Source organism: Myotis brandtii, unplaced genomic scaffold (assembly GCF_000412655.1).
Source record: "Myotis brandtii unplaced genomic scaffold, ASM41265v1 scaffold13, whole genome shotgun sequence".
In the NCBI taxonomy this organism is placed as follows: Eukaryota; Metazoa; Chordata; class Mammalia; order Chiroptera; family Vespertilionidae; genus Myotis; species Myotis brandtii.
Genome location: NW_005354595.1, coordinates 5,045,934 through 5,059,133, shown reverse-complemented (window position 1 = coordinate 5,059,133; position 13,200 = coordinate 5,045,934). Strand labels below are relative to the sequence as shown.

The 13,200-nt window shown below is 43.9% G+C and overlaps 1 protein-coding gene across 1 annotated transcript in view; it reads left to right on the top strand.

Annotated features, from left to right (window-relative positions):
• SLC44A1 (solute carrier family 44 (choline transporter), member 1) overlaps nucleotides 1-6,174 on the top strand; it is a 109,907-nt gene extending 103,733 nt beyond the window's left edge. Inside the window, exon 15 of the mRNA XM_014534442.1 lies at nucleotides 5,861-6,174. Coding sequence (XP_014389928.1) covers nucleotides 5,861-5,875 — 15 coding nt within the window. The 3' untranslated portion in view covers nucleotides 5,876-6,174. The remainder of the gene's footprint in view (nucleotides 1-5,860) is intronic.
• The last annotated feature ends 7,026 nt before the right edge of the window (nucleotides 6,175-13,200 follow it).

Genomic DNA, 13,200 nt, shown 5'->3' with positions numbered 1-13,200 from the left:
AGGGGCTGATGGCTGTTTTCAGGCTGGCCACACCCCCTTTAGGGTGGGGGGTCCCCACTGAGGTGCCTGGACAGTCTGGGTGAGGTGCTGAGGGCCGTTTTCAGGCTGGCCAAGCCTCCCCGGCGATGGAAGCTCCCAGCCTCTCCTTTTTTTCTGGGATTTATTTACCTTCTATAATTGAAACTTTGTTGCTTTGAGTGTAGCTTAGAGCAGGCCGCGGCAGGCGGGGAACCTTGGCTTCCTCCATCACTGGAGCAAGCAAGCCTCCTGCTCGCTGCAGCTCCGTGGCTGTCGGCCGCCATCTTGGTTGGCGGTTAATTTGCATATCTTGCTGATTAGCCAATGGGAGGTGTAGCGGAGGTACGGTTAATTACCATGTTTGTCTATTATTAGGTAAGATTATATATAATATATAGTAGGCATGTTTCATATCATTAAATATTCTTCAAAAACATGATTTTTAATAGTGGATTTATATTCTCTTATATTAATTAAAATTTTAGATTATTTATAATATTTTTGTTATTGTAGAGAGACATTTGTCACACTGTGGCTTATTTCCTTAAGATAGACTTTGGAAATGGTATTACCAGAGCAAAAAGTAAATATATGAAGGTTGATACATATTGCCAATTTGATCTTTAGAAATGTTCTACCAATTTCCATTTGCACGAAAGTCTATGAATATCCCCATTTTCCCACACCGGGCAGATATTCATGACATCATTCTCATTCACTTTTGATAGCCCTAAAAGCTAAAGATAACAATCCCTTGTTTTCACTTTCATTTTTTTATTAGTGAATTAAATATTTTGCAATAATTTATCAGCACTTTATATTTCCTCTTCTCTAAATTCTCTATTCAGGTCCTTTGCCAATTTTGCTATTGAAATATTGCTGCCTTTCTTACTGTTGGATAAAAGATTTTTATATATTAGGGATATTAAAACCTTTTTAGTCACATTATGTCAAATACCTCTGTGAAATTTGTCTGTAAATTTTGTTAGTGGTATTTTATCTAGAGATGAATTAAATTTTATGATAAACAAATTGATAATCTATTTTGTGTTCTTTTTGCCCCTTTTTTGTTCAAAAGTCTTTCCTTAACCACCTAAATCAATAGAATACCTATATTTTCTTCTGTTCCCCACCCCCCTCCCAATTTTTTTCTTTTTAAAATTGAGGTATAATTTATGTTCTATTTTAATGGTTTATTTCTTTCATTTTTCATATTTATTAATAGCTGGAAATAATTTTGTTAAATAATGCATAGTGAGACCCGTATTGAATATTTAACACTGACCCATGCATCTTACCTGTCACCTGGTGTGGGTAGGAGATTGACATCCTCCTCTGAGACAGGAGGATCATAGAAAGAAATGCATCTGAAAAGAGGGTGGAAATCTGATCAATTGCAAGAGTCTCCTTAGAGACAAATTGACAAATAAGGCCCAAATTCCAGTCCAAGTGTGGCTTCAAGAATTTGAAGCCTAACCTGTTCAGCATGGCTCAGTGGTTGAGAGTCGACCTATGAACCAGGAGGTCATGGTTCAATTCCCGGTCAGGGCACATGCCTGGGTTGTGAGCTTGATCCCCAGTGTGGGGCATGCAGGAGGCAGTTGATCAATGATTCTCTCTCATCATTGATGTTTCTATCTCTCTCTCCCTCTCCCTTCCTCTCTGAAATCAATAAAAATATCTTTATTTAGAAAAAGAATTTGAAGCCTAGGAAATTTTAGGTAGACAGAACCCCATACATCCATTTTAGCATCCTTAAATTAATCTGGTAAATATTTATTGAGTCCCTGCTCTATACTGTGCACAATAAAGCAGCTTTGATTTGAGGACTTTTTTTTTCTGGCATAAACTGTTTGCAAAGTTACCAAAAACAACAAGCTGATTATATGAAAATTACCATTTTTATAGGTGAAAACAGTTGAATGGGGAGTCTAGTTTTCGAAGAGTAGATTTGTAACCCTTCTCTTTGTCAATAATTAGCTAGTAGGCCAACTTCCTATTCAGACCATATCCTGTTAAAGGTAATAAAACTTTATCATATGTGCATAACAGAATGTTTGTCTTTCTGTTTCACTTTGTTGGGGGAAAAGGGGGTCTGTAGGAGTGCATAAAACTTATCCAAAATGATTTCCAATTATTGATAAGCAATGTGTAAAGAAGTGGGTGAAGACAGTGATTTTCTGGGCCTGGTAGCTTTAGGAACCAAAGCTTTGTTACAATATATATGGTTGACCAGAACAACCCAAGATGGCTCTCTCTCTTCCCCTCTACTGGTCCCAGGGATAGCACGGTATCATTTGTGTTGTGCCTGGTAACGTTAAACCTTGATGACAGCTGGAACAAGAACCATAACCCTATCAATCTGGATGGTATTACATGGATATGTACATGTATAAAAAATTCATTAGCCATTCTTTAGCTAATGAAAACGCATTCATGAGCCAAAAATTAATTCATTAGCTTAAGATTTGGGCACTTTAAGTATATTTAAAGAATAAAGTTCTGCCCTAGCCAATTTGGCTCAGTGGATAGAGCGTCAGCCTGAGGACTGAAGGGTCCAGGGTTTAATTGCGGTCAAGGAATGAAGGTACCTTGAGATCAAGCTTCCAATGTACCTCAGTTGCAGGATCGATCCCTAGCCCTAGTTGGCCAGTGCAGGGAGGCAACCAATCTATTTGTTTGCCTCACACAGATGTTTCTCTCTCTCTACCCCCTTCCCTTCTCCCTTAACACTTTTTCTAAAAATCAATGGGAAAATATCCTCAGGTGAGGATTAACAAAAAATAAAAATAAATGAAGTTCTCCAGACACCACCATCTATTCTGAGGAGAGTGTTTTAAAAACAAAACAAAATTTAATTGAGTACATTGGATACCTAACTGGCCATGAATTGGGCAGCATCTCATGTAGCAACTGGAAGGGCGCTCCAAGGAGTTGTATAAAATGGAAGGTTTTTACAGGAAGAAGAGTGGGAGGAGAGAGCTATTAACAAAAGAAAATAAAGGATTATTTGGGCCAGAACCGGTTTGGCTCAGTGGATGGAGCGTCGGCCTGCGGACTCAAGGGTCCCAGGTTCGGTTCCGGTCAAGGGCATGTGCCTTGGTTGTGGGCGCGTCCCCAGTGGGGGGCGTGCAGGAGGCGCCTGTTCGATGTTTCTCTCTCATCGATGTTTCTAGCTCTCTATCCCTCACCCTTCCTCTCTGTAAAAAATCAATAAAATATATTTAAAACAATAAAATAAAATAAAAAAAGATTATTTGGGGCCTGGATATCTTTTTGGTGGTAAAGGGGTAAGAGAACAGGAAGGGTTTTTGTTATGCAGGTTGCTTCTTCTTTCTATTTGGGGGGAAGAAAATGGAGACTATATACTTTACTTACATTTGGCTTTTAAAATAATATTTTAAAATTTTATAATAGGAGGAAATCTAAATGTACCATGTTCTTCTGGATGGGGGCCTGGAACAGAAGACAGCATCAGGGAAAATTAATGAAATCTGAATAAAGTATGGAATTTAGTGAATAACTATGTCATTGTGGGTTCATTGGTTGCGACAATGCACCATAGTGATGAAAGAGGTTAACAATAGGGGAGACTAGGTCTGGGGTACATTGAACTTCTCTGTATTATTTTTGCAACTTTTCTGTAAACCTAAAACTATTCTAAAATTTAAGGGTTTATTTACATTTTTAAAAATTGGAGGAAAGAACGTTTATCTCAATCTCAGACAAATCACAATTTTGGCATAAGTCTAGTGTACAGGCCAAATGACCATACTAAGCATCAACTGCTATCAGATGTCAGCCTAATCCCAGGTTCTGTTCTTTTCAGTGACAGGAAGAAAAAATCATGAAAGTTGAAACAGCGTGTCAAAATATGTAAAATCACAAAACATGAAATGGATTAGACAGGAAAGGTTTTTTTAAAAATATTTTTTTAAATACACTTTTATTGCTTTCAGAGGGGAAGGGAGAGGGAGAAAGAGAAACATCAGTGATGAGAGAATCATTGATTGGCTGCCTCTTGCACGCCCCACAGTGGGGTTCGAGCCCACAACCTGGGCATGTGCCTTGGCCAGGAATCGAACCATGATCTCCTGGTTCATAGGTCAACGCTCAACCACTGAGCCATGCCGGCTGGCCGGGCAGGCAAGTTTAGATAAGCTGTTGTGGAAAATGGGAAGCCTTCATTTAACTTCTTGAGTGAGAAACTGATGTAGTGAGAGCAACAATTTAGAGATTAATTCTATAAGCAGTTTGCAAAATGGATTGACGTTGGGGAGAAACTGAGGCAGGGGATCAGCAAAAAGTGAAACAAAAGTCTCAATTCTAAAACCCTAAACTGAAACTTACCGCAAAGGCTTCAAGCCATGTTATTCTTAGTGCCTGGTTTAGGCATCTGGGGACAAGCAAGGCCTATTGTGGAGATGGGTGTGTCAGGCGATCTTGGCCCAACTCCACTCGGTATTTGAATCATAGAACCACTTTAGGTGCCCTGGTTCCAAGGCCCAGCTCTCTGGGGTCTTGTCAGGACTGTTTCTTGTCACTTGTGCTTGTCCTGCAGCGGCCCTGTGCTTGTTTGATAGTCAAACGTGAAAAAAAAAAGGCTGCTTCTTTACTTTTAACCCATCCTAATGAGTTTTTAAAAACTTATTTGGAAATGATTTCAAACTTACAAAAAAGCTGCAAGAATAAGAATACTACACAGAACAGCCACTTGTTACACCTAATGGTAAACATTTCTTTCTCTCTCTCTTTCTGTATATATATGACTGTGTGTATATACTGTATATGACACATATATGACTATATATGAATGTATGTAGATCTAATATTTTTGAACTATTTGAGGATAATTGGTAGAGCATGGTCCTTTAGTACTAACAACATCATTGTGTAGTCCTTAAAAATTAGGATACCCTTTTTACTTTATTTTATAATTTTATTGATTTTTTTTTTTTAAAAAACATATATTTTATTGATTTTTTACAGAGAGGAAGGGAGAGGGATAGAGAGTTAGAAACATCGATGAGAAAGAAACATGGATCAGCTGCCTCCTGCACACCTCCTACTGGGGATGTGCCTGCAACCAAGGTACATGCCGCAGGCCGACACTCTATCCACTGAGCCAAACCGGTTAGGCAGGATACCCTTTTTATAAACATCAGTGCCTTTACTCAGTCACTGTTTCTTGAATTGAACTGACCTATGGAAATACCCATTATTCTGGCCACACTGCTAACTGAGTCACAGGAGTAAAAAACCCACAGTTTCATTTGAATTGCAGGTTTGGGTCTTTGAAAGTATACCATAGATTAGAACCCGGTAGTTCAGATTAGTTTTGAACTTTATTCATTATGTGTTTGACTCAGTGTTCAGCGATTCTAAAAAACATCTTTGTCAAAGAATAATCATATACCAAATAATGGCAAACACTAATCTAGCATTCATAACTATGTGTCAGGCAGTGTTCTAAGCACTTTATATTAATTCATGCACTTAATCCTCACAAAAACCATAGAGGAATATACCACGATTACCTTCATTTTAAACATGGGGAAATGCAGGCACAGAAGGTAACTATCTTGCCCACAAATAAATAGCTGATAAAGGGGTAAAATCAGGATTTGAACCTATGCTCTCAGATCTCTCTCTCCTCTCTCTCTCTCTCTCTCTCTCTCTCTCTCGTGTGTGTGTGTGTGTGTGTGTGTGTGTAGCCTTCTTACATTTCACAGTCTCTTCTCTAAAGATGATCCCATGCTATTTTTTGTTATCGATTGCTTCTCATTGTGTCGTGTTCCCTTAGGAGAGAAGCATTCATTTCCTTGATGTGTTTATTTTTCAGCTGAAGAAAAGGTGACTGGTCCCATGAGCCGGGAAGAATGAACTCAGAGGAGGCTGTTTATACAAGGTTCTCCCACTCACCAGCTGTTGAGAGTATGTGGATGAAGGGCAGGATCTTATTACTTCAATGGAAGCAATGGAAGCCGGCGACCATGTTCCCAAGCCACAAACAGCCAAGTGGATTTGGCACAGTGGGGCTGCCTCATAAATAATTAATCAGAAGCCTTTGATACAAATCTGTCTTGCAGTAGCCTTCAAATTCAGTGTTGCCTCCTCTAGCCTTGGGTATATTAAAGAGATCCCCTCTGCGTCTCACTCTAGTGCCAGTACTGGCCTGCAGGCTGGATCCCCAGGGGAATTCTCTTCATTCAGTCTGTGCCTCCCCTGTTTGCATGCCATTTATAGGGCCAATGTGGGTTAGTAACTATTTATTGAGCGCCTGTTCCGTGCCAATTATTAGGCTGAGTGCTTTACAAACATCTAATCCTTCCAAAAGCTCTGTAAAGCTGCACCTCCTGTCTCCATTTTGCCCCCGAGCAAATGGAGGCTCAGAGAGGTTGTGTGCTATGTCTAAGATCACACAGTTGGCAGTGTCAGGGCTCAAATCTAGGTCGAAATTCAAAGCCCCTCCACTTTAACACGCTGCTTGGCCCATCACTGTTCCAGAGACAATGAGCCCATCATATTATCACTGGGTCTTCCTCTCATAAGTGGAGGTGAGGACAGCGGTATAGGGGAAGTGTCTGAGAGAGAGGATTGGATTAAGGAGGCTTTAGAGCAGCAGTTCTCAACCTGTGGGTCTCGACCCCTTTGGGGGGTCGAATGACCCTTTCACAGGGGTCGCCTAAGACCATCAGAAAACACATATATGATTACATATTGTTTTGTGATTAATCACTATGCTTTAATTATGTTCAATTTGTAACAATGAAATTGGGGGTCACCACAACATGAGAACTGTATTAAAGGGTTAGGAAGGTTGAGAACCACTGCTTTAGAGGCATCGAAGAATCACGGAATTATTTTCTGAGGAAAATAACACAATGTTCTTTTAGGTCAGAGATTGATTAACTATGACCTGTGAGTCAATTCCAGCCCCAAACGTAAATAATGTTTTATGGACACACAGCCACACCCAGTCTTGTATGTACTATCTATGCCTGCTTTTTCTCTGTGATGGCAGAGTTGCATAGTTGTGTCAGAGACCATATGGCCTGCAAAGCCTAAAAATACTGACTATACGGGCCTTTCTGGAAACAGTTAGCTGACCCTGTTTTACATGACTTAGGAAGGAAGCCAACAGTTTTCATTAAGATCAATGTATTATTTTTTCCCCATTTGACTGAAAAACTACTTAAAGATTTATAATGCTAATATAATCACTGTATTCTAATGGTGGTGGGTGGTGGAGTGGGGTGTGAGGAGAGGGGGAATCTAACCAGGGAAGGTTAAGGGACCGGGAGTAGGAGGGAGAGGTCTGGACCTCTGTGTCCCCAGCCAACTCCTCACCCCAGGCTCATCCCACTCATTCTTTCTTTTCCTCCTGCCAAATCAAGTTTCCTAAAATAACTCTTTGCTCATAAACTTGTAAGTGGCTTCCCACTTACCACATGCTCAAATCCCAAACCCAACCTGGAATTTAGAGACCTTAACAATCTTGACCCCTACTCATCTCGCTCTCCACCCCCACTTTATCCTTGTCTTTTTATCATAAAGTCATGCCAAATTTGAGTTTATATTTCAAAGCCAATGTACTTGTTCTTGATTCTTTTTTATGTAAGCAGAAAAGTAAACATGTAATACTTGTAGGTGGTGTATGTGACCATAGGAAACCAGGCCAAGCTTTTGTGTATGATGCCATTTCACCTATGGTAAAAGTCATAGACAAAGGAAAAATGCGTGGATGTATTACTTACTTTTCTACCGCAGATATGGTCCAATTGTATTTAGGAAAACAAATGCTAAGGTTTTATTTTTTAATTGTAATATCGTCAGCTATCTCCCACATTGCTATGTATTTTTCATAAAGATAATTTTTCGTGGTTGTGGAGTATTTCATCTTTCATATGTTCCAAAGTTTTCCTAATACTTCCCTGGCGTTTGGGCATTGAAGGTTGCTATTTCCATTCATTTCTTCTCCATTCCCTGGAGTTGTTCTCACTGTTTCCCACCTTTGCTCAGGGTCCCATCTTCCCTTCTCATCTGCTGAAGTCCTACCCTTGTTGCCTAAGTCCTGTCACCACCTTCCCTCTGGGGAAAAGTTCAGATTGACCTTCAGAATGAGGGATGGATTTCAAGACACTTGCTCCCCTAGGAAGCGCTGACATAGCACCATCTGAACCTGACAGCAGTCATTACAGTACCGAAGGGCTCGAAGACACCATTGTTTCCTGGTGCTGCACTCAGGAGAACGATTTACTTTAGAAAATAATAATAGATAACGGACACATGCCAGGCATTATTCCAAGCACTTTACATACATTGTCATTATCCTCATGACAACGCTTTCAAGTGGGTACTGTTAATACTTTCATTTTACAAATAAGAAAACTGAGGTACAGAGAGACTGAAGTGACACAACTGTAAGCGGTATTTGAATTCAGACAGTCTGGAATCAGAGCCTGGGTGCTTAGCGAGTGACATAGAAGTGCAGTCAATTCACTAGGGCCCTGTATCTCCCTAGTCTCAATCACCCAGTCTCAATCTAGCCCATACCATTTTCAGAGTATATGCAGAGGGAGAGGGGCTGCTGAGGAATGATCTCACTAGGACACTGAGCCTGCCCCTCTGTGTTGGAGAGGGGCTAGCGGTCAGCATCCTTTCACAATGAGGAGATCATCAGGGTGACAAATTTGCTTTGTCTTGGTCATTCTCTGACCCAGGGCATTTCCAGAGCCAAGGCAGGATGTGATGGGAAAAGCTGCGTCTTTCAGACCTTGCTCATCTCAGTGTCTCCAATGCCAGCATAAAGCAGGCCACCTTATATGGAGAATGTATTGTGACGTGTAACACAACAATGGCTACAGTTTTTAGTTAACAGTCCTTCTCAGGCCCTCTCCCAGGAAGAATGGGGCCACTTGCAATGGCTCATATGCCAGGGGGGTTGGGCAGAAGTGACGTGTAACACAACAATGGCTACAGTTTTTAGTTAAGTCCTTCTCAGGCCCTCTCCCAGGAAGAATGGGGCCTCTTGCAATGGCTCATATGCCAGTGGGGTTGGGCAGAAGAGAGTTCATTCCAGAGTCGAGTACAATTACAAAGCTGAGTCAGAAAGGGAATGAATGGTTATTGGACTCTAGTTTGCAGAATGATAGAACCTCAAGGCTCAGAAAGATGTTAAAGATCACCGTTGCCAGCTACCTCCCAGTGCCTGATTCCCCTAGGACAGCTCTGCCAAGCAGAGGTCCAGCCCCTGCTTGGATACCTCCACCAATGGGGCCCTCACTACCAACCAGAATCCAGTTCTCTATGGCTCTGTTAGAGAGGGGAAATCTATCTCTCTGTAGCTCAATTGGGACTAATTCTACCTGTGGGATGCTAGAGAACAAGTCAGTTCCCTTTTCCGCACAGCAGCCCTGGAGAGATTGGGGGTAAATGACCACGTCCTCCCGGAGTGTTTCCTCTCCAGGCTACAGACTCACAGGTGCTTGAATTGTGCCTCTTCTCACATGGTTTCCAGACCCTATGTCAAGCCTGTGTGCACTGACTGCTTCCGACTTTGCTTAGAGTTCTCCAAGTATGGAGCTAGACCACCCCACAGAGCTCCGGCTCACATCAGAGCAAAGCCATCCTTTCCCGAATATGAGAACGTTAATGTCTGTTGTGAGTTCCTAGGAACAGAAATTAGTTCTGAGTGCCAAGGGGTTCCAGGGCTTTTCAGGGAGTTTTTTAGTCAGAAGGGGGCAGGAGATGAAAGGAATTTGTTAGGCTTCTATGGTTGGGAAGAGAAAGTGGCTATATATTTTTGAATGCTGATTACATACCAGATACTGTGTTAAACACAAAACATGGATTATCTCGTTTAATCCATTCAGCACCTCTTGTAGGTGGTACTGTTATGACACCTATTAAACAGCTGAAGAAGCGGAGGCTTGGAGAAGCTCAGGGTTTTCCCAGTCTAGGGGGCGCATGCTGACTCGGGCCAGATATTAACAGGGAGCGACAGGTGCAGATTTGGGGCTTCAACAAAGAGCAGCACCAGGGCAGTGACTGTGCTTCAGGAAAGCCAGGTGTAACAGTGCAAAGGGGGTCAGGGAGTGGGGTGAGAATAGGACTTCTATGACCCTGAAGATGGGAAGGGAGAAAGCATGGCCGAGTGGCACAGAAGGATGGGTGTGCCGGGGAGTAATAATAATAACAGCTACCATGTGCTGAGTATGAAACCAGGCGTTTTGCATATGTAAACTCTTGTAAGCCTCACAGCAGCCCTAACTGGGAATTACTATTATGGTGGCAGATGAGGAAATTGAGGCTGATCAAGGTTAAATGGCGCGCTGAAGGCTACACAGCTGGGAAACAGCAGTGTCAGGATTGGAATTCCAACCGCTGACCCAGGCTCATGGTCCTATACTGACTCCCAAAGGGGAAGACTGTTGGCAACATCTAAGGGAAGGAATTTCTTTCTCAAGAGATGGGGGAATCCCAGGGCAATGTTTGGCGAGTGAGGACAGGGAACCTGGTTCTGGATGAGATGGTTTTGCCAGACTCTCTACATCTGCAGTGCCAACCCTGAGGCTATGCTAACTCACCTCAGAATCCGACAGTAAAAATGTGAAAGGTCATCTGTTTTTATGCCTTGTAGTTCCTTTTTGAAAAATTTAAACAATGTGCTTTCTCTTAGTTTAACGGTTCTCAAACCGGAGGACTTGTTAAAACAGATTGTTACCCCACTCCTAGAGTTTCTCATTTAGTCCGTCTGACGATGAAGCCTGAGGATTTGTACTTCTAACAGAGCTACCAGGTGGTGCTGACGCAACTGGTTGTAGGATGACATTGGAGAACATTACTTGTGAGATTTTCTAAACTGACGTGGCCGTGAAAAGGTTAAGTACAGAAAAGCCAAAGGACATGCCCATAAGCCAGAAGCAGTGAGAGGGGGTTGGGGGTGCAGACTCGGTGGCCAGCTAGGTGAGTGAGAGAGCCTGTATGGGCTGGGGGAGAGAAGGCACCGCCAGGAGGGACTAGCTATTCCTGGATGGAAATGAGGGGAAGCAGAAGGCCAGGGTGAGCTGGGCAGGGGAGCCAGACTGGCTACAGAGACAGAGATCTGGCAAGGGCAGAGGTCAAATGGGGTAAAGCTCTTGTCAGAAGCTGCAGGCTCTTGCCTGGGCAGGAGGCAAAGAACGGGGGAGGGAGGACACAAGTAGCCAGGAGTGAGCTCCTGGGATTGTGGTCTGTGACAGAACCTGCGGATCACATTTCAGCTGCGACTCACTGTCTCCAAAGCTTCTCTCTGCCCAACGGCCATAAAGTGCCCAGGACTTGCCCTCTGACAGTATTGAGGTGACGTGCTTGCAGCGAGAGAACTGAAGACAGCACTAAATGCTGTTTCTTCCCCTTCGTGGTGGTCACAGGGGCAGGCAGGGCCAAATCTGGGGAACTCACAGTCTGGTGGTCTGACCTCTGAAGTGCTCTAATTCCTAGGCTGCATTTCTCCCGCATGGGAGACTGACTCAGCTGCAGTGTTGGTGCAGTGCGGAGAGCTGCCGGGCCACTGTGGCTGCAGCAGTGGCTAGTGGCTGGGTGCCTGGCTGCTCTCACCACTCCTGGAATTGGGACAGCTGGGCTAGGCGGCTCCTTTCCTTTGGTACCAAGAAAGGCAGCATCTCCCTGCAATGCTGCATGCCATTATTCTGATAGGAACAAGATTGTGTTCAGAGGTCCCTCCTGGACCCTGGCCTGCAAGCACTACCCACCCAGCCTGAGCCACGTTCCTGTTTTCCCTTTTGTGCCTTTTAGCCCATTTCCTCTACATGTCTGTTCAGTTTAAAAAAAAAGGATTTATTGAGCCCTGGCCGGTTTGGCTCAATGGATGGAGCGTCGGCCTGTGGACTGAGGGGTCCCAGGTTCGATTCCGATCGGGGGCATATGTCCGGGTTGTGGGCTCCATCCCCAGTGGGAGCTGTGCAGGAGGCAGCTAATCCCTGATTCTCTCTCATCATTGCTGTTTTTATCTCCCTCTCCCTTCATCTATGAAATCAATAAAAAATATATTTTTAAAAAGGATTTATTGAGTGCATACTAGATGTCTGGCTCTGTGCTGCAGATACAGACAGGAGTACAGTAAAAGAAATCTCCACCGTCAAGGAAATCAGTCTAGTCAGGGGGACCCCTGTATAGAGATAATTACAACCTTGTAGAATGAATGCTGTTTCTTACACATAAATCTCATGCCCTCTTGGGGCCTTTGTATTTGCTGTTCCTTCTAGAATGTTCTTTTCCAGGTCTTTGGCTGGTTCATTCTCTCACTTTGCTCCGGTCACTCCTGGGAGACAGGCCTTCCCTGACTTTCCCATGGAAAATGGAGCCCTCTCAATTCTCTGAGTCCGTTTTACCCCATGTAGTTTTTTCTATAGCATCTCTAGCCACCTCACATTATCTATTTAAATTGGGGGGGGGGGGGGAGAGTCAGCCTCCCGTACTAGATTGTAAGCTATAGAACTGGTACCTAATAGGCACTCACTGTATATTTCCCTTTTGTTCATTCGTCGTAAGTGGTTGCCCGGTTGAACTTTTCTGAGCCTGTCAGAGCCATCGAAATGGAGGGTGAGGCCTGACTTTCTACAGTCTGCACTGTGCCCTCAGCCCAGACTAAGAAGGTTCTAGGTCCCCACCGGTAACTGCAATGTGCTGAGCATTAACTGTGTACCGGGCCCTTCAAACTCACTCTTTAATCCTCACAATGCGCTGCAAAGTCAGCGTTATTTCTCTTCTTTTACAACTAAGGTGAAACAGGCTCAGGGAGCGTGACATGCTCACAATCACGGATAGCGAGGTGCCCGGGGGGCTCTCTGGGAAAGGTCTACCCACATTTCGGCCACGTCCCTACCGGCCTTTCCCATGTCTCCACTACATCCCCATCCCAGCCCTGTCCTTCCCACTGGACCGCTGGGCCGGGACTAGCCCGGCTGGTCCTCCGGCGCCAGTGCGGGGAGGCGTGCAGGATGGAAAGGGGGCCCATCTCCGTCCAGGGCCAGAGCTTTCCCTCCCGTGTCCTCCCCACGGGCCGGCTGCTGGATGCCCAATGGTCCATTCCAAGGCCTGCAGCGCTGGAGAGAGGATGGCGGGAGGCGGGGAAGGAGAGCCTCTTTCAAAGGACCCGCGGGACAGGGGCGCACAGTC